The 23330-nt window shown below is 34.2% G+C and overlaps 1 protein-coding gene across 1 annotated transcript; it reads right to left on the reverse strand.

Annotated features, from left to right (window-relative positions):
• Positions 1–14124: 14124 nt before the first annotated feature.
• Positions 14125–15069, reverse strand: LOC308649844 (olfactory receptor 2B6-like; the record flags this gene model as incomplete). Its single annotated transcript, XM_081295696.1, has 1 exon — positions 14125–15069. The coding sequence occupies one exon, from the start codon at positions 15067–15069 to the stop codon at positions 14125–14127; it is 945 nt and encodes a 314-aa protein (XP_081151822.1).
• Between the last annotated feature and the right edge of the window lie 8261 nt (positions 15070–23330).

Consider the following 23330-nt stretch of genomic DNA (forward strand, 5'->3'; position numbering starts at 1 on the left):
ACTCATGATCCTCCTGCCTCAGCCTCCTGAGCCTCTGGGATTATAGGCTTGTGCTTCTCTGCCTGGTTTCATTCATTTTTGTAACCATGTTTTTCATGTTTGTATCACGAGTCCTCCCACATGGCTCTAGCAAATCCACAGCTGACTGTCCCAATGGTAAATTCAATGTTCTCTTGTTATTTTGTTGTTATTTTAAATTCCATTTCTTAAATATACAACACCATTGTACAATTTTTCTTACAAGACATCTCTATTTACTGATCTGTGCCATTCATCATTGTTCCTCCCCCTTCTTTGGAGAATATCATTTCTTGTCCTCTATCCAGGTTCTTTTCTATATCTCTATTGAAATTTGATGGTATTAAAAAATATCTGTCCTGGGGCTGGGGATTTGGCTCAGTGGTTAAGTGCCCCTGAATCATTCCCTGGTACCAAAAATAAAATATGTCTTCATATGTCCTATCATTTATTTTTACCCCCAAATATTCTTGTAAGTGCTATTGAAAGTAGCCAGGTTAAATTTTTTCTGCCTGTTTGCAATTTTTACTAGCCTAGGAGAGTTTAAAGGACTGCCCTATATTTTCTGAGTTGCAGAAGTTTACATCCAACTTCATCATTAGCACAGAGCTCCCTCAAACTGGGTTTTTCCCATCATAACTCATCTCTTCTACCAACCAATTCCTTGTCACTCTTATCTTTAAAGCAATTTAACTCATGCTTTAAAATTTATTGTTACTGCTTGAAAATCATGGAAGGTACAATTTCTTTTCATCAGCACATTCTATCAAGCATCAACATTTTATCTGTTCATTATCTCTTCTAATTATTACCTCTTGTACTCGTAGATAAGTTCTAACCTTCACTTTCTCTGGTAATATTTTGTTAATATAACATCTGTGTTATTGCTAGGATGATCAATGATGCAAATCACATCTTGTAGCATTTTTAATTTAACTCTGTTATTTTATTATGAAATTAAACCCTTAAAACCTAGGATCCAAACAATATCTTCTACTATATGTTCCCTGAATGGATTTCCAGTATTACTCTCATTTGACTTCTCCAACCTCATGTTAAAACCCAGGTTATAATAATGCTAAATCACCAATTTACTTTCACTGAACCAATCATATTTTATCATTATGCTGTTTATTATTTTAATCATGTTCTTCTTTCTATCTGTAATTCCTCATATTGGAAGTCCTCCTTATCCAATTGGCAAATATTTGTGTCCACTGAGACACCTTACAATTTACTTAACTTTATTATACTAATGTGTTTGCATATATTTCTCAGCATATTTAACTGTTCTTAATTTGGGGGTAGGGTATTCTGTGTCTTACCTGGAGTTATATCTATGTGACTGACATAGGCACAGGCACTTTAGCAGGTGCTACTTAAATGTTAGCTGAATCTGGAAAGGTTTCACTCACCAGAGTTGATCTTAAGTCGTAGGAACAAATCTCAGTTAATCCTCAAGATTGAATATCTTGGTTGTTCACAACATTACAAAGCTCTTGACATATCATATTTCATACATTACATTGAAGTGGGTTATGAACCCCCAATTTTACCCCAAATGCAGATTGCAGAATCAACCAATAAAAAAAGTTGTACACAATAAATGAAAATTTAAAATAAAGTAAATCCTGTTTATGTAAAAAAAAAGATTGAATATCTTTGTTGTAGTGTCAAACCATAATTTTTCATGTAATAAAGGATTAAAATATATATGAGATTGAAGAGGGAGCATAGATCCAGGGACATTTTAACTTCCCATTAAGCCAATGACACCTGAAATTAGGACAGTGCTGCCCAGGAACTAGGGAACACTTGTTGGCAAGGTTGGTATTTCAAGTAAACATGATAATTTCCAAGCATGGGACTTTATGGAACTCTCCTCAAGGAATTGCCTCAGAGGAAAGTAGTTAATTATCACCTTGGTTTAACTGAACCTTACAGTCTATGTATTCCAGTTGGGAAAAAGAAATGTTTTTTATAATCTGTTTTCTGTAGTATAAGTTCACAGATTTCTGTAGTCAGAAATATTTTTTCATTCATTAATGATTTCAGGTTAATCATCAATAAAAATCACACATGCTTGTATACATCTTATGTTAAAAAGGAAATATTTGGTAACATAAAACACATATACAATCACAGAACCAAGGACCTTAGAGTTAAAGCAACACAAGAGATTGGAGCTTCATCCAAACGCCATGCCTTCCATGTATTTACTAAGGTTGATATTGACTCTTCGTTTTAACAATCCCCTCATTGAGCAACTTTCAGTCAAAGGGAAATTAACTTTTAAAATATCCATGATTGTGGAAAAGACATTTTTTATTATAATAAGAAACCTTAAATGAAATTTACATTCCTATTAATGAAAGCAATTAAAAATTTTAAAAGCCATCATAATACTTTTCTATATAAAATATTCAATGTAGTTTTGTAGCTTCAGTTTTTATATTTTTAACCCACTTTGAATCGACACTTATAAATTGTCAGATATAGAGAATTATCTTTGGATATCATTGTAAGTAAAGTAAGCCAGGTACCAAAATACAAGTATAAACTTATGTGTATGTACAATCTAAAATATCATATTTCATGGATAGTGATGGTATAAGTGTGGTTACCAGAGGGTGGAGAGAGTAAATGTGGAAAGGTTGATCTATGTGTATGAAGTTCTAATTAGATAAAAGTAAGAAGTTCTGGCAGGCAATTATATAGTAGGGTGACTACAGATAACAGTTTTATACTGCATATCTCAAAAAAAGTTAGAAAAAGAAAGGATTTTGAATGTTTTTTACCATAAATAAATGATAAATGTTGAGGGGACAAATATGTTTAAAATCATTTAGATATTGTATGATGTACACATATATTGAAACACCACATGGCACCCCATAAATATGTATAATTTTTGTGTTTTATGGATAACTTACAAATTGAAAAATACCAGCAGTTGGGGAGGCTGAGGCAAGAGGACTGCAAGTTCAAAGCAATTCTCAGCATCTTCACGAGGTCCTAAGCAATTCAGTGAGTCCCTATCTCTAAATAAAATATGAAAAAGGGCTGGGCATGTGGCTCAGTGGTTAAGTGCCCTTGGGTTCATTCTTGTACAATAAATGAATAAATAAATAAGATAAAAATAAAACAAGTAGGGTGAAGGTTGTACTTCAGTGGTAGAAAGTGACATTTTAACATAGACTCAGGGTTCAATCCTCTGCCCTGAAAAAAAATTCAGTTGACTGTAAACATGGATTTATTTCTGGATTCTTTTTATGTTCCATTGGTCAGTGTGTTATTTTTATGACAATACCACACAGTTTTTGTTATTATAATTTTGTATTATATTTTAAAGTCTGGTAATATTATGACATCAGCTTTCTTCCTTTTGTTGAGATTTGCTTTGGGTACTCAGGGTCTTGTGTGGTTTTACATGAATTTTAGGTTTTCTATTCTGGGGGAATGTCATTGGCATTTTGACAAAGATTGAATTCAATCTATAGATTGCTTTGTTATAGACATTTTAAGAATATTAATTCTTCTAATGCATGAACACAAGATATCTACCCATTATTGTATCATGTTCAACTTAGTTCAATAATGCTATTAGTTTTCATTGTAAAGTTCTTTCACTTTTTTAGTTCAATTTATTCTAAGACATTTTATTTATTTCTTGAAGCTATTTTGAATGGGATTGCTTTCTTAATTTCTTTTTCAGAGAGTTTGCTATTGGCATATAAGATGCTACTGAGTTTTACATGTTGACTTTGCAATTTTATTGAATTAGTTTATTATTCTAACATTATTTCAGCTTGTCCATGTATAAGATAATGTCATCTGCATACAGGGACAATTTTACTTTGTCACATCTAATATGTATGCTTTACATTTCTTTCTCTTACTTACATAGGGAAAATGCTTCACAACATTGACTCAGGCAAGTATTGTTTTGGACAAGACCCCAGAGCACAGGTGAGAAAAGCAAAAACAGACAAATGGGTTACATCAAACAAAGAGTCTGCACAACAACAGAAACAATCAAAAGAGGAAAGAGATAATTTACAGAGTGGGGAAAAACATTTTAAAACTGCATCTGTTAAAGGTATGTAGAATATATAAAAGTAAATTAAATCAAGCTAGTTTCAAAAAATAAATTATATGATTGATAATGGTCAAAGACTATGAATAGACATTTCTCAGAAGAAGGAATACAAATGACCATCAGGTATACAAACATGTTCAATATAATTAATCAAGCAGGGAAATGCAAATAAAAAGAACTCAAAAAGCTGAGCATTAGAAAAGCAAATAACCCAATCGAGAAATTGGCAAAAGAACTAAAGAGACACTTCTAAAAAGAAGACATGCAAATGACCAATAAATATATGAAACAAATATTCAACACCTCTAGCATAAATGAAATGCAAATTAAAACTACAGTGGTATTTTATCTCATTCTAGTAAGAATGGCTAAAAATAATAATAAATGTTTGTGAGGATATGGAGAAGTTGGCACACTCATACAATGCTGATGGGACTGCAAATCAGTGTACTCTAGAAAGTAGTATGGAGATTTCTCAAAAAAAGGAGGAATGGAACCACTCTATGACCCAGACATCCCACTCCTCAGTATATATATATATATCCAAAAGACTTCAAATCAGCATACCATCATGATGCAACCACATTGATGTTTATAGTAGCACAGTTCACAGTAGCCAAGCTGTGGAATCAGCCAAGGTACCTGTCAACAGATAAATGGATAAAGAAAATGTGGTATAAGTACACAATGGAGTTCTGATCAGCCATAAAGAAAACGAAATTATGGCATTTGCTGGTAAATAGATGGAACTTGAAAACATGGTAAGTAAAATAGAACAGACCCAGAAAGTCAAGGCTGTTTTTTTTTTTTTTCTGATATGTGGAAGATAGACCAAAATAATGAAAAAAGAAAAAAGGAGTTGGGAAATTCCATGAAAACAGAAGAGAAATCAGTGGAGTAGAGAAAAGGAATTGGAAGGGGAGGAGAGATGGGAAAAAGGAGGCACTATGTACTAAATCTGACCAAACTTTCCTATGTATATATATCAATATGCCACAGGGGAATTTCACCTTTATGTATGTCTACAATGCACTAATTAAATAAAGCAATAAATAAAGAGAAGAAAGATCCGTGGAGTAAAAGAGAAGGGAAAAGATGAGGGGAGGCAAGGGGAGAAAAGGAAAGCACTGGAGATTGAATTGGAGCAAATTATATTCTAAGATTGTATAGTTATGCCCAAATGCATCCTAATATTATGTATAACTATAATAAAATAATTAAAAATAAGACTTCATCCCACTCCTATTAGAATGGCTATTATAAAAATGAAACAAATGCTGGCAAAGAAATAGAAGAAGATACACTTTTGTATACTGTTGATGGGAATATAAATTAGAACAGCCTATTAGTATAGTTAATTTATATTCCCACTAATGAGATGAAAGATTTCTCAAAAAAATAAAAATTAAACTACTGTATGATCCAGAAATCCCACTACTAGCTATATATCAAAAGGAAATGAAATCAGCATATTGAAGAGAGAGCTCTACTCCCATGTTTACCACAGCACTATTTACAATAGTCCAGAAATGAAATTAATTTAAGTGCCCATTCACAGATGAATGGATAACGAAAGTGTGGTATACATACACAATGTAATGTTATTCAGCCCATCTAAGAATGAAATCCTGTAATTTCTGACAACATAGATAAGCCTGGAGGCTTGCTAAGTGAAATAAGCCAGACACAGAAAGACAAATATCACATGATCTCTCTCATATGTGGAATCTAAAAAGTGGATCTTATAGCAATAAAGAGTATAATAGTGGTTACCAGAGGCTGAAAATGGTAGGAAAGAGGAGGGGATGAGGAAAGGTTGGTCAATGAGAACAAAGTTACAATTTATTTTGGCTTATGGTTTCGGAGGTTCAGTCCATGGTTGGGTAACTTCAAAGCTCTGGGCCTAACATGAGGTAGAACATCATGGTGGAAAGGCATGGTGGAGGGAAGCTGATTAATTTAGGACAACCAGGGAAAATATAATCCCCAATGGCTTAATCTAGTGATCTACTGCCTCCAATGACACCCTACTTGCCTACAATTAGCACCCATTAATCTATTTAAATTTTTATCCAACAAATGGATTAATCAACTGATTAGGTTATAGCTCTCAGAATTTAATAATTTCACCCTGAACATCCCTGCATTTTCTTATACATGAGCTTTTTGGTGACATCTCATATCCAGACCATAACCCAGTACATAACTGTTGTCTATAGTCACCTGACAGTGTAATAATACCCCAGAACTCTGTACTCCTATCAAACTGTAATTTGACATCCATTGATCAATCTTTCTCTATTCCTACCTTACCACTTCTCTCCTCAGTCTCTGGTAATCTGCATTCTACACTCTACTTCTAGGATATTCACTGTTTTGGATTCCACATGAGTAGGATCACACAGTATGTATAATTCTCTTAACATGATGACCTCTGTGTTAACATCATGTGCTCTTAGAGATCCATCAGCTTGTTTGGACCTTTAGCTTGTTTCCATTTCTTGGCTATTGTGAATAGCATTGCAATAAACATGAGAGTGCAGAAGTGTTTTCTGATTTTGTTTGCTCTTTATTTTCATTTTTTTCCGTATCTGATTAGTTGGGCTTTGACTACTAGCACTACGTTGGAATAAACAATAAAAATGAGTATCTTTGTGTTGTTTCAGATCTTTGAAATCAAGCTTTCAATTTTTTTCTCACTCAGTGTAATGCTAACAATTGTCTTCTTATACCTGATCTGTATTATGTTGAAGTATGTTTATTCTATACCTAATTCGTTCAGCATTTTTATAAGGAAGAATATTGAATTTTTCCTATAGTTTACTAGTAATATAGTTTCAGTAACATTAGGCAGATGGTCCAAAACAATAGTAAAAATATGTGTTGAGAATAGGAAATTTGTATTCATTCAAAACATTTTTGAAACTGTCTAGTGTTTCTGTGGTAAACAAGATGACAGTAATTGTTCTAATATAAAATTTTTATCTTATTTAATACATTTTTCTACTGTTTCAACTATGTCAAAAATTATATTTCAATTTGATGACTTATTGGATATTTGCAAAACTTACTAATGTAATATTTTAAACATTTACAATATTGTAAAATTGCTTTCAGGAGCACTAAAGTATTTCTTCATTAATCTTGTTTTCAGTGTTGTACTATTTTTATTTGCTGGCTTGACAATAATGTACTATAATTCACTTAGTTATGTATTTAAGCATATGACCTTCTAAAATCTCAGGAAGCATCCATGAAGAAATATTAATTGCTATTATAAAATTAAAACTTCAAAATTCTGTTAGATTAAATCTCAGGTTTTTCTTTTGACATGACTGTGATCTTGAAGGTGAGTCAAAATTTATTCCTAAATCTTGGGAGACATACCTGGAACAGTTTCTAACAGCAGCCAAATATTTCTTTGAAGACTCATGTTTTTGTTTAATTTAATGCAATTTCTATAATGTAACATATACATGTTTATTCAAATGAATTTTTTTTATTTAGTGTCCTCAAATACCTTAAAACACACGCCTTCTGAGGATGATACTGCTTTAACAGAATGCATAAATTAACACAATACATGATTTCCTTAATGTTATTAGGATACATTTTATATTATATTTCATGTTGATAGGAGTCCCATCTAAGAATGAGTTGTGTGAGAAACATTCTGATAAAAAATTATAATAATTAGGATACTTTTTTGATCATACTGGAACTGAAAATAAGTGGCCTTCAAAAGTACTTCCAGAAGACATTTTTTTTAATGTTCATGTCCAAAGGCTGGTATTAAGAAGCAGAATACAAACATGAATATTACATGAACTTGAGAAGGACTTTTCTTAAAAGAAAATGATAAGGTGTTCTACATGATAAGGTGTTCTAATGGGACCCATCTGAGGAAAAGGCAGCTTATGTGTTAGGAGATAATCAGTGTTGTAAAAAGAAGCAATTTTCAGATGCAAATGAACATGTTAGTAGGAGGAATCCCAAAAGTCATACTGATGTGTGGGGAAGAAGGAGAAGTTCATATAAAATCCTATGACATGCAGTAATCTCAATTTGTTAGAATATTTTATCTTTTGGATGAGATTTTGTGCATGTTTTGTATAGATCTTATCTTAAATATTTGCATTTCTAGGTTTTCATAATTCTGAGAGTATTCAACCCAGATAAATCATTAATAGTTCCAGTCATGCTAATTTAATTTAGGTCCCAGGATTCACACCATCCAAGCATTTATTTAAAGAGTCCAATTAAATTCATTGAAGGATTTTCAGAAGGCTGTTCAGTTCATATTTATCAGGACCTTAAGCAAAATCTTATTAAGGGATCCTAACCCATTATTTTGAATGAACTACAGAGAACTAAAATGAGTAAAAATGATTCAACTCATTTATTGAAAGACAACACTTTGGAAAATATAATTATAAATAAAGCTTACTTTAAAGGAAGAATGGAAGGCTGAAGTAGAAAAGTAAGGGAGAATGAGTGGAGAACAGGCTGTGCCTTGCTCTGAGTTACTCTTTGATGTATAGAATATCAATTTTCAGGCTGTGCCTAAACTTGAGTCACTCCCTTTTGTAAAGCAGTGATTTGCCACAGCTACTCCATTTTGAGTTTAAGTGCTGATGTGGAATGACACTAAACTTTGATTGTACAAGTGGACAACCGCCATCTGCTTGGCACAACGTATGGCACAAACTGATAAATTATTGTGCTAGTAAGAATGCCCACCTGTGAAATTATCAAATTAATCAGAAACAAGTGGATGCATAGGTGTATCAAACTAAAATTGGAAAAACCAGGCTCACAAGTCTATCCAACACACAGACCATCCAGTGATGCAACCTCCTCATTTGAGACCCATAAAAGGAGGAGCAGCTTGAGAATGGACAAGTGAATGGACAAGTGACCCTATTCCTGGTCACTTGTCATAAGACTTTCCTAGGAGAATCACCACAATGATGAACCTCCAAATCTCTGTCTTGGGTTTTAGCAGAGTGTGGTTTCTCCTACCCATGATGACCATATATGGCCCACTTTAAGCTGACACCTTAAGCTGACAATCCAAGGTGACACTGTGAAACTGCTGTTCCTCCAGATCTTGGCCTAGAATAAGTTCCTGCACTTTGACAGCTCTGTGCCTTGAACAAGTTCTTTGGTTGGTTCCTAATTCTATCTGATCACCTACAATGACTATTTCCATTCATATCTGCTCTCTGCCTTTTCTCTATATATAGCCTCCAAACACCTATAGTTTCCTTAGTCCCTTCTTTGTCTTTTTGTGACATATTTCATATCATTTTGTGAAATGTGATGTGTGACTTGAGTGTTATAGATATGAAAAATTAAGATTGTAATAAAATAATTTGTGTTTGCCCTGCTTATGACTACCAGGGGACCCAAAAGTATTCAATGAACTTGCACTAAAATGTCATAGGCTGTGAATTTATCACTATTCAATAAATTCTGTTATTATGGAAAGACACAAAATGTTTGGTCAACATTAATGATATAGCTCATTTGCAACAGAATGTAGGGGAAAAGGTAAGGGGGGGGGCAAAATAATCATGTTTTTTTGAAAATCCTAAGCTTTATACGGGGTGCATGCTCTATGGAGGCCACACCCCCTTTTGGATTCATTTGGGGAAAGGGTCTCACCTAGTGGCTCAGGAGTTCTTTCTCCCTGCTATCCTTGACCTCTCTGTTTCAGCTCCTTGTGCAAAGGGAAGAATGCCTAGGCTATAACCAATGAAAATTAAAGACAGAGGACTAACAAAGGGAAATTGAATTCCAAATAGAAGCAAATAAATATATTCTGTGACACCTTGGGCTCTCTTTCCTGGGGTATCAAACTCACTTTTTGGAGGAATATGTTTTCCTCTCCACTGTGCAACATTAAAATTCCAAGGCAGCTTGGAGCTCAGGGACAGAGTACATCCATGCAACAGAACATTAGTGGGAATGGATGGCCTAACAGGAAATACAAACAAGAAAAGGGATAGCCATGTAGGAACCAAAATGAAGCAACACAAAAACATCTCTGAGATGCTAGCATTTGAAGACTCTTGTTTTGAAAACTCTTTTTTGAGAGGTTAATTCCAATGGTATCAGAAGAAGTATCAAAAATATGCCAGTTTGATGTTATGAGAACTGCAAAAGGAAATTTTGTGCCTGATCAAAACAAATCCAAAGGTAATTCAAATTTCCACAATGAGATGTGGTGGGTGTGGAAGTGTGTCACACCAGCAGTAAGCTTAGCTGAGTTTGGTGGATCTGGAGCATAGGGATTGGAGACAATCCTGGGGGTGGGCAGTCCAGAGACAGGGAAGATCCAAGAGGAGAGAAAATCCTGGGAGAAATAAAGAAGGAAAATTCAAGTTTTTCTCTTTTGGGAAGGGAGAAGGAAAAGGAGGCTGAAATATTTTTTTCCTCAATCTTGGATTTGACACAGGGCAGTTACTATGTAGTCATTCATTCACTCTTTTGTATTATTGTCCTGGCCCACCAATGCCAGGCATGACCCACTGCACGGAAAAACGTAAGCCACTTAGCTCCAAACTCTGCCCTTGGAGATGAACTCCACAGACTGGGGAGAAAGCATGTTCCCCACAATGCTGATTTCAGGATAGAGAACATGAGGCAGCACTGAATTTGTTTCTCTTGCTTCCATTTGGAACACAGTTATCCATTTATTAGTGCTGTGTTTTTAATTTTCATTTGTAACAGCATAGAAATTCTTCCCTGTGCTTAGGGAGGATTTGACTAAATAGTGCAAGGATGTCAGGTAGGAAGAGCTCCTGGGCCACCAGGTGAGACCCATTCTCAAAATGAAACCTAAAGAGTCCTCCATGGACCGTGCACTTGCAGCATGCCTGGGATTTTCCAAAATATACATTAGTTAGGCTTCTCTTTTCTTTTCTCTTTCATTCTCTCTTTCCTTATTTCTTTCAGGCTTCCTTTCTTCCTTGATAAAGAAAGGAGAGAGAAAAGAAGTTGGAAAGAGAGAAACTAGAATTTTCCTTCTCTATTTCTTCAAGGTCTTCTCTTTCTTCTTAGGCCTTTTTCATCTCTGGCTGTCCTCCCCTGGGCTTGTCTTCTCTTCCCACTCCTGAGACTCATCAGACTCAGCTCTTCTCATCAGACCCATTAGACTCAGCTGCTGGTAAATACTTCCACACCCACCCCTTCCCAGTGTCAAAGTTCTGAATGACCTTAGAATTTTTCCATCCTGATCAGACATGATATTTATCTCTGAAAATTTGACTTGCATCCAAAAGTGAACATTTTGATACTTTTGGTATCTGCACAATTAAATTCTCCATTCAAAGAAGTGTCTCTGGATACTAGCGTTTAGGCAAACTTTTTGTGTTGCTTTTTTATATTTCCAACATGGTCATTCATTCACTAATTTGCATAGCTATCCTGACCATACAACCCCAGGCATGACACCTTCCTGGGCAAGGCTCTATCACTGAGTTCCAACCTCTGCCATAGGAGATTCACACTGCAAGGTGGAGAAGAAAACATGACACCCCAAATTGCTGACCCCAGGAAAGAGAGCCTAAGGGGCACAGAATTTGTTGATTTTATTTTATTTTGAAACCCAATCTCTCTTGGTTAGTCCTGTGTTTTCAATTTTAATTTGTAACACCATAGACATTATTCCTGTGCTTAGGGAGGCAGAAGCTAGAAAGGGCAAGAATGGCGGGTAGGAAATGCACCTGTGACACTGTGTGATTTCTTTTCTCAAAATATAAACTAAATGGAGGTAGGGTCTTCACCAAGCCTGAGCAAGGGATTCATAAAACAAAACAAAACAAAACAAAACAAAACAAAACAAAACAAAACAAAAACAATTATGTTGTCCTTTCTTCTCTTCTTCCTTCCATTCTCTTTTCATATTTCTCTCTTACTTTCTCCCAGTGCTTATTCATGATTTTGTAACTCACTACATAGAAAATAGAGAATAATATAGAACTAAATACATTTATAATTAATTCTTTGTTATGTAGATTTTCTTTATGGACACAATTATACATATGACTTTCAGTGTCTTCTGAGTTTTAAATCACTTTCAAATATCATCTACTTTCTCTTCTCTCTCCAAACACACACACACACACACACACACACACACACACACACACACAAACACACACATTCTTGAAACTTTTAATTAAAGCAAGTGGTTGTATATGCATTTTTTGTCAAGGAAACAAGAATCAAGGACAACAAATGAATATTCCCCATAAGACACACAGCTTGTACATCACTGTGTTTACAGGACTACATTTATGATGAGTATAATTCTCCTCCATTACAGGCAATAAAATTGGAATTTAGCTATAGTTACTTTGTTTTGCTTAGGTACCTTTGGCTGGTATGTACTTGTGAGTTAGTTAGCAGCAAAAATTTATGAAACATTAAAAAAAATAAAACTAAAGATTGACCAAGGTTTTGAATTCAACATGGTATTCTTAAAACCCTCATGAAGAAGCAGAATGGACTTACCCAGGGAAATGGTGATGGAAGCTGTCCAATCAAAGGTGGGCAAATCCCAAGTTACTTAGTTTTATTTGGTTTGGGTATTTTCCATCTTAAGTTTTTTGAGCACTGTTTACTGTCCAAAGCATCCCACTATTTTTTCTTCTAGAGTATGTTCTATTTGTTTTGGCCATAGCCTCATTGTTGTATAATAACACAACACTTTATTGTGTATGTGAGCACAAGATTGACTAAGGTTTATGGCAAAATAAGTTGTATTTAAAATTATGATCCTATTTTTAAAAATGAATTTCTTTTTCCATAGTTTAATTTATATGGTCTGTATCTAATTGTCTCTTGATTTCATTTGCCTCTGGGGAATTTAAAAAACCTTTAGGATGATATAATTACACATAGAATGTCGAGGCATGACTAAATATTATAACACATGATTAAAACTGACTCTGAATAATAGTTGCTTGTTTTTTTAAAAGATGGGATCATTTCTGATTTACTTGAGAATCAATGATCAATTTAACAATTTAATTTAAAACATATACTAAATATATTTTCTAAACTCCTAATCATTTTTTTCTCTAAATATTTTACCACTTCCTTCCCTTAAATTAGATTAATTAGTATTTAGTGTTAGGGAAAAAAGACATTGACTTGGTGAAATTCAATACTGTATGACAGATACAATGGTCTCCTTTTATATGTGGTTTCAGTTTCTCAAGGTCAACTATTATCCAACAATATTAAATGAAAAATTTCAGAAATAAATGATTTATACATTTTAAATTGGGCATCAATCTGAGTAGCATGTCAGAATGTTGTACCATTCTAGTCTATTTTTTATAGTCATGAATCATACCTTTGTCCAGTATATTCACACAGTGTATGTACCCACCCATTTTGTTGCTTTGTAACCCTCTTGGTTACCAGATCAACTCTCATTATATGTCAATACCTGTGTTCAAGTAACTCTTATTTTACTAATGATCTCAAAGTGCAAGAGTAGTGATGCGGACCACTCACATATGCCAAAGAGAAGCTGAAAAGCATTTCTCTTAAAAGATGAAAGTTCTCTACTTAATAAGAAGAGAAAAAAATCTTATGATGAATTTGCTAAAATGTTTTGTAAGAATGAATCTTCTATTCATGAAATTATGAAAAGTTTTGCCATTATACCTCAAAATTGCAAATATTATGTTCACAGTATGTGAGCCCATTTAAATCACATGTTTCAGTATTATCTACAATTTCAATCATCCCCAGGGTTCCTGGAATATATTCTCCACAGATTGCGGTGGGGGAGGTATCTGCATATTGTCCAAAGAAGGTAAATGTCTATGTACATTTAACCAAAAGTTGATCATTCTTTTCTTGGTCCTGTTCCTCTTATGAATTTTGTGCCACTTGATACATGGTTCCCTCATCAATTTGATGTCCAACCTGTTCTTTGAAAGTCAAATACATCCATTCTTACTTCTTAGGTATTTTTTTTCCAGAGATCATCTTTTCTTGACCCAAAACTCCTTAGTCAATGCTCTTCTTAGGGCAGCTTTCACATCCTTGTTCCTCAATGTATAGATAAAAGGGTTGAGGGTGGGTGTGACAATACCATAGAAGAGAGCCATAATCTTACCTCTGTCCCGAGAGTAACTAGAGGGAGGCTGGACATACATGCTGATGGCTGTAAAATAGAACAGGGATACCACAAGCAAATGTGAAGCACAGGTATTAAAGGCCTTCCAACGACTTTCAGCAGAGCGGATTTTCATCACTGCCCGAGCGATGAACACATAAGTGCCCAGGATGAGGGTGAGTGGTACCAGGAGTAGCAAAGCCCCTAGAACATTGAGCTCAGCTTCATTCACACTAGTATCAGTACAGGCTAGTTTCAGAAGGGCAGGAACTTCACAGAAGAAATGGTCCACCACCCTCTGTCCACATCTTGGGGCCACCACTGTGAGTGTGGATTGTACAAGGGAGTTAGCAAAACCACTGATCCAGGTCCCAGCAGCCATATGGGTACATCGTCTCTGATTCATGATGATTGGATAGTGAAGGGGCTTGCAAATGGCAGCATAACGGTCGAAGGCCATTATGGCCAGAAGAATGCATTCGGTGGAACCCAAGGCCAAAAAAATATATAGTTGGGCAATACAACCTCCATAGCTAATGGTCTTCTCTGGTCCCCAAAGGTTGACTAGCATCTGTGGGACGGTGCTGGTGGTATAGCAGAGATCCAGAAGTGACAGATTTGAGACAAAAAAGTACATGGGACTGTCGAGCTGGGGATCTAGGCGGGAAACTAGGATAATGGAGATATTTCCAAATAGAGCAAAGATGTAGGCCACCAGAAAGATTATGAAGAGTGGTGTCTCTAGCCAGGGTCGGTCTGAAAATCCCAATAAGATGAAATCATCTAGGGAGCTCTGATTATTGATCCACATATTCGCATTGATAGGTGAAATTCCAGCTGAGACCTCTACATATCCTCTGTTAGGAATGGGTATCAATGGTAAGAGGAAGCCACTGAGAATTGGAGCCCAGAGATGTCGAAAGAAAACTCTCATTTTTTCCCTCTAATTTGTATACATACTTCAATGACAAAAATGCATCTGTATTCTGATTATGGTAAAATGTTGAGTCAGAATTGCCATTTCAATTGTAATAGTGAAGGACTGCTGAGATAAGAATGAATAATACACCATCAATGTAGTTGGCAAATGTTGCTTATTTAATAGGTTAATTCCTCCCTTCTTTTGGATTTTGATATCTTCCCTTCTAAAAAGTTGGAATAATACTACTACCATCAACTCCACATATCATGGATATTTAGTGGTGATGACAGAGTATGGGATTGAACAAATTAAGAAAAGGTAGAACTTCCAGGTTTAAAAAAGGACAGCAGGAAGAAGGCAGATAAATCTGCAGCTGAGGCAGAGCTGACGTGTTCATCTTCATCGCGTTGAGCCTGGTTAGAGGCATCATGGGGACTTTAGTCCTTCATAAAATCTGCATGATGATGGCGTATCAGCACTCTTTTACCCCTTCCAAGATTTATTTTAGGTCCTTTTAGAAATTTAAAATATAGAGGTAGAAAATAAAACATTCAGGCAAGATAACATATAAACAATCAGGACTTAAAAATTTGCTTGCTCTGATGATACTACTTTAAAATTATCTGGAAAATTTGGGTGGAATTTTAATCTCTGATAAAAAATACCAGAAATAATTTAAAGTATGAATATTCCTGAAATTTGGGGCTATATATGAATTTCCATTTGCTCAGGATTATGACCAGCATATACACATTTAAAAATTTCTCCACTCTTTCTACCATTTGAGTTGCATTGTTCCTGCTATTTTCTCATACAAATCATGTAATTCCTTCAGAATTTCTGAAAGATAACTATAATGGGAATCAAAATACATGCATATAAATTCTATCATACTTTCATGACAATTGGATGTGAATTTGCTTTGTAAGTGAAAGAAAAAGTTATGCAGTATGATACATAATACAAAGAGAATAAGCAGCAGCAGCAATAGTAATAGAACTACTTGCATGGTAAAATTACATAGGAATGACTTTAGAAATTTCCTGTGATCCTCTGTGGAAAATTATTTTCTTGAGATTTTTCCTTTTTATAACTCTATCATTTCTTGCTATGACACTCTTCATTTCATGTTTGTCTCGTCCAATTCCTTTCTTCTCCCCCAAATTCTCATCCTGGGACTGCAAGTCTTAAAAATGTTGCCTTAGAAATACAACAATATGTTGTATATATAATAATTAATATGTTGTATTCCCAAAGAAATGGGACAGATAGCACTGTCACTGGATTAGATAATTATTATAGAAATAGATTTTGATATGCAGTTGTGAAATAATTTTGTCCTTATACTTTTAGAATAAGTTTTGCCTTATCTATCATGGTCATAGGAAGACTTCTGTGTTGCAGAATTATTTATAGAAGGATATCCCTTAATCGGCACTCAAGTAATTCCTTACCTAATTAGAATTTTAAAAAGGACAATTGTGAATTATTCCCTTTGTCTTATCTGGATTTCTTTCTTGCTAAACATTTTCAGAATATCATTCTTCAATTACCTGTAGTCAGATAATGTTTTTCTAAACCTGAAGAAAGCTAAGTTTCTTCTACTGTATTTAAAAAAATATTCTGTATCATTTTCGCAATGTTCATATTTTCCTGCCACCCTTGTCTAAAAAGCCACAGCTCTTTGTTCCTATATCTGAGGTAAGCTTGCATTTTTGTGAGAAAATCAAATTAAATACTCCACTCAAGAGGAACACTTAAGTTATTAGAGGGGAATATATAGCATATTTATTTGACTTTATGAATAGTTGATACATGCCTAAATAGTAGAGATTTATAGGCACATGGGGTAAATTGAGCAAGGATAAAATATACTCAGAAAAATTGGATAAGAAAAATAATGAGAGAAAAAGATAAAAGTATAAATGCAGCAATAGTCTGTCTAACAATAGAAGACACTTAAGTTAAGTATCTGCTGAATATGTGAGTATAAAAAGAAATAGAAGAAAATGGGAAATAAAGATTAAAGGTGTAAGACTAATTTAGGTAATTCAGTTTATTTTCCCAGAAAAGACTGTGGGGAGTTCTTGCCTTTCTGGCTGAATAAGAAAATTACAGGGATTAGAGCTTAATTTACCTAAATAGGAAGTAAAAAAAATATGCTTTTGATTCTTATGAGGGTGAAAAACTGGAGCCAGGAGACAGAAGCATCTATGGGTCTTAAGAAAATGGGGTGTGCAAAGAAATGAAGGCAGAAGAGGGAAAAAGTATCTGATCATAAAGCTTAATAAATCATGGAGCTCCTTACTTTGGAGGTGTACATTTCTAATACAGTCTTTCTTAACTTCATAAGCAAGATTCTGAAATAATGTGTTAATAAGACAAAATAGGAACAATAATTAGGTGTTCATTCTACCTCTAACCCAGTTTACATATTTGCTGTGGTTTTAACTCCATGCTGTCTGTTGGATTCCCTTATTCTAAATTGTCATAGATTTAAACAATCTTTGGTTTGTCTGAATGATAGGTGTTTCAGAGCTAAATCAGTTTCTACACAAAATCAATGTTATAGTATCTACAATTTTATAATGCAAATAGCAATTTCAATATTAAAAAGTGGTAGAAAGATATACCTAAAATATTTAAGAGGTAAATAACATAAATAGTGACACATGTATTTTCCCATAGCTGTCCTCATAAAAAGATATTGTATTAGAAGGATTTGCAAATACCAAAATGTTGATGTCAAATTTTCCACTAGCCTAAATTGTAATCAATTTTATACATATATACAATACTCCTTATAGTATATCCATTTGGTTCCCTTAATAAGTTTCCAAGGTAAGAATATTTTTTAACTAAAGAGAGAAAATTTAGGTACAAAGAGGTTATAGTACTTGCTCAAATTAATAAATCTAGTAAAATCAGAAATAAATATTTGAATGATATCAGATTTTAAATTTTATATCAGAATGTTTTTCATAATTCCATTATTGTTCTCTCAAGCAAAAGTACAAGTGACTTATAGAATCAACCTTTTAATATTTTTTCAAATATTTTTACTTTATAGCTCTAACCTTAAATAATCATTTTAGCTCATACCATGAAGCCTGTCAAGGTAAGATACCATTGGTCTTGACTAACCTTCCCTCTCTGAATCCCTTCTGCATGTACCTGGTGCTGTGTTGCAGTCCATCAGTTTGTCAGGGTTGTGATGTGGAGAGAGAGAGAAAACTGTCCTGTGGCTCAAACATGATCCTCAGACCAGTCCACTAACCAGGCACTCTTAGACTTACTGGAAGGTTAACTTTAAGAAACCAGTTCTAATTTATGGCCAACCATAAAACCCGTGGATCCACAGGGAGCTTTCCTGTGAGTTTCCATTGCCATTACTGTCTTAGACTCATCCTCTACTTAAGCCTCTGAGATTCACCATAATTAGTACTTGCTTCCGCCAACATGTCCAGGAGAGAAGAACCAGAGGGACTCTACAAGATGAGAAAACTTTGGAAGCAATCAATGAAAGGTTGCAAAACACATGCTTTGGGCCCTCAAATTTAGAGAGTCACTTAAGAAGAAATTAAATCAATTCCAGTTAAACAGATCTCAGAGGTTGTGAAGACTTTTACAATATAGGTTATAAAATAGGTAAAAAATTCCTTCGTATATGGTTGCTATGCTGAGAAAAATAGGACAATCTCATAAAAATTTGAAAATCTCTATAAAATATTACTTTTTGTGCTTCTTACTACAATTGCTCTTTATTTTCACTCTCTATTTATATTAATATGCTACTTTATAATCATTAGACATATATTATTTATTTGATAAACATTGCCACTGTGCAAATTAAGAAAGCATACTCTTTATTTTATTATTTAGCTGGCCACAATTCCAAACCATCAACAAAATTAATAAGGTCACATACACTCAGAAACCAGGGACACAAACTGATGTTGCCAAATTTGATCTATTCCAAATTTTCTCCTTCAAATTATTGAGCTTAACTAATCTAAACTCCTTAGATTAAAAGTTGAAATTAAAATTCACCATGCTTTGGATATCATCTCTATTATATTATATTTTTTCTTTCATAATATGTATGGAATATTAGAAATATAATGACATAAAACTGCTAAGATTATTTACAAATACCAAATCTGTTTATAATGAATATTAGGCTTTGCATTTCTTTATCACAAAGTTCCACTTATTAAAATAAAAGTATAAATATAGAAATGTAATAATGTCAGATGAAATATCTACAATTACTCAAAATATCTAAGATCACTAAAAACTCAGAAGGCTTAAAATGATTGATGTATTTTAAATGTTAAAGTAATATTTTGGCAGAGGCAAATATCATAAATTGAAACAAAAACACAAGTGACAAACTCCAAAGGAATAACTGTGAAGTATGTGAAATAAAAAGGCCAACTTCCTCAATATCTGAATGTTTGTTGTAAAAGACCAACAGTTCCCTGAAACACCAGCAAAGGACCAGGAGAGAGGTTTATGTTATTTTCACATGTGTAAATTAAAGGAAATACTTACGTGTACAAGAAATACAAATTAAAACCACAAGAGATACAATTTTAATCTTTGGAATTCAAAAGAGCAATATTTTATTTTATGTCATGCTAGAGTACCATTTTGCTTTAGCCTTCTTGCAAAGCAACTTAGAATTATATATCATATGTAAAACTGAACCTGCTTACTTGAACAGCAATTCCATTTCTAGACATTCACCTAGTGAAGATTCTCTCATATTCATGAAGAAGTAAATGGCACAAAACCTTCATTGCAATGTCTTTTTGCATTAGCAGAGAGCTAGACATAAATTTCCACCATTTCTGATCTTGTTAATACTATATAATGTAATGTAATGCATTCATTAAAATAATGATGGGTGTTCGTATTTACAGAACTGGAATGGTTTCCAAGATATGTATTTCAGGAGAAAACAAAATTACAATATAGAATTTATAGCATGCTGTGTGGGCTTTCTCTTGTCCAGCAAGGAGGTCCACGGAACAGGGTAGAGGAGAGTGTGGCTAGGGAGTCGCTATTCAGGACTTCCGGAGACCAAGCAGGAAGCAGGTCTGATTTTATTGCACAGTTATCTAGGCAGATTATAGGCAGCCACCAATACACTTTCTTGCTGTCCTTGCAGCAACCAGTCGAGGAGCAGGCAGTAGAGCAAGAGCAGGGACTATAACATGTGGCCTCACCTGCCTAGGGCTGTGTCAACAGGATAAGTGGTCTGTGGATCAGGAGCCTAGCATGAGGAGAGAGGCCTGCCCCTCAGATGCCCTTAACGTATGCCGGGTATGCAGTACTCCATACACTTGACCCCATAGCACATTTGTTATCTGTTAACCTGTCAACACACATATATAAAGAAACATTTATAAAAACACACTTGTATATACATTCAAGCACCCCATGTATGCTAATATATTCCAGGATATGTAGGAAACAGTGGTGAATGTAGAGAAATGAGGAGTAGAGATGTGATTTGTTTTTTCCATGAATATATCTGTTGTATTTCTTATCTAATAATTTTTATGCTTTGTTGTGTTTATGAATATAATGAGGACAAAAAAAAAAACAATACTACAGTACCCTTCATGGGAGGTTTCCTGAGGAGTTTATGTAAAGAGTAATTATAATTATAAAAAATATGCATACGATCTGTGGTACAAAAACAAGATTTTAGCTTTATGATTATTCTTTACTATGCATCTCTCCTCTTTTTATACTTGATGGTTTCACATTTAAATTTATTTCTCTAAGAAATATGAATACATAATTTAAACAGTTCTTCATGGATTTAAAAACAACCACAGCTAGTATACCACCCCTATTCCACCTCAATTTCCTCTTCTTACAAAGTAAGACTTGGGGTCTCTTTTCGATTTCTATTTGTCAGTTTCTTAAAATTTTCCTAGTTAATTTAACATTTCTAAAAACAGCCAGTTCTTTTAAGGGCCAGTGCTGTTCCTGTGCACTTGGGATGCATCAGCAAACAAAAGTTCCTCATTCTCAAAGATTAAAATCCCAGGAAAAAATGAAGATAGTAAGCAATGAGGCTAAAATTTGTAATGTGGTATGTTAGAAGATGATCAGTGCTACAGATGAAAGAAAGAACAGATTAGCATAAGAAATATCAAGTGGGTGAGGTAACTCTTAAATGAAGTGGTCCAGAGAGATCTCCTTGAAAAGATGTAATTTAAACAACTGAAGGTAAAGAAGTTAACCAAGCATGTATCTGATATCCAGAATTCCAGAAAAAGAACAGCCAAATCCTTATAGCAGGAGATATTTTAGTGCATTTTAGTAACCATCAGGAGGCCAGTAGAGGGAACCAAGAAGAGAGATACAGGAGATGCTGCCAAAATAGGAGGGCATTACGTGGGACTCCACAGGCCATTGCAAGAACTTAGAGAACTGGGGTTTTAAAGGACTGAAGAGAGACACTATGTACCTTAATTTCAGATGAAACTGTTATGTTTAGAATTTCCTGGAATACTGGAAGTGATTAGAGCAAATAGAAGGCTACAACAGTAATCTATGTGAGTATTTAGGCTGTTCACAAACTGGGAAGCTTATAAACCATGGGAATTTATTTCTTGTTGTTCTGGAGGCAGTTAAATCCAAGATCAAAATGCCATTAGATTTTGCATTTGGTCATGTTTTCAGTTTACAAATAGAGGGCATGCTTTTGGTTTATAAAAGAAGTCTTCTCACTCTATCCTAATATAATAGATGAGAAAAGACAGCTCTTTGAGCTGCTTTTTTGGGGCCTGTTCTTCAAGGGCACTAATTCTATTCTCATGTAACCACATCCCTAATGTCCCACCTCATGATACCAATATGTTAGTGATTAGGATTTCATCATAAGAAAGCAAATGGGCCACAAATATTCAGTCCATAGAAGTGCGATGATAGTGATTCAGAGAGGGGTCTGATATTAATTTTAAATAATCCAGTGTTTATTTTATATTGATAATAGAGTTTTAGCAGCTAAGCTGCATAGTTCACCGTGATACATTTTCCTTTCTCACATAGCTTTTGGTTGTTCATTGAATTAAAAGATGTGTGCATATGCAAGTTTATGAATGAGTGATTTTTCTCTGTACTTTTCCTTAATATACTCCATAAAATTATAAGGCTCCTCTCAGAATGGTCAAAGACATCAAGTGATCAGCACTTTTTTTTTTTTTTTGGATTGACTTTGCTAGAAGCAAAAGCCAAACCTCTTTTGCTCCAAACTGGATTCTGTTTATATGTCTTCCTGGCCTTCACTTTTACTCCCTTCCAAGGTGTTTTCCCCTTTATTTCCTGTATTCAGTCCCTTGTTTTCTATTCTATGCTTTTTACTTTCTTACTTTTCTTTCTTTTTAGTGAAGCATGGTACCCAGTATTTTCTTGAGAGTACTGTGCCAAGAATGAATAAGAAAAATGAAAGCATCCATGTCAAAAAAATTCTTAATATTTCATAATATTTACTTAATTGATATTTTGTCTAAGCACAGAATTTTAAGAAAGAAATAAACATCTCTCAAGATTTTAAAATTGTTGTTTCATTATAGTTTAGTTTTCACTTTTTTCCCCTTTGGAACTGAAATGCCATTTTAATTACTCAGCCTTAATATGTGACTTTTCAGTCTTTACAGAAAATTTTTTATTTTATTTAATTTTTGCTTGATTTCTCATGACTGCAATCTTACTATGCTATATTTTTGTGTTTTTCATTTCTTATGCACCAATTGACACCTTTTAAAGGTAATTTTAAACCACTCCTATATGAAAATATTATTTTCTGAAATAATCATAAAATTAAACAATAATAATGATCCGAAAATCAGTGTAGTAAGAGAACATTGTCTTTTATTAAACTATAAAGATGTGCTACTAGAAAAATGCAGAATAATAAAACAAATACTATCATATAAACACCCAAATATCTGCAAACATACAATTGTGTCACTAACACAGGGATCAAGATGGCTACTGGCCATTTGAACCAGCACTTAGGAAGCCACACTTTGAAGCATCATCAAGAGGCAGCAAAGACAGCAAAGTTGCTGGTCCACGTCATTCCAAGGGAGATGCAAGTGTTCAATCTTTAGACATATTGTTGATGA

Source organism: Spermophilus citellus (genome assembly GCF_964194105.1).
Source record: "Spermophilus citellus genome assembly, chromosome: 5".
NCBI classification, from domain to species: Eukaryota; Metazoa; Chordata; class Mammalia; order Rodentia; family Sciuridae; genus Spermophilus; species Spermophilus citellus.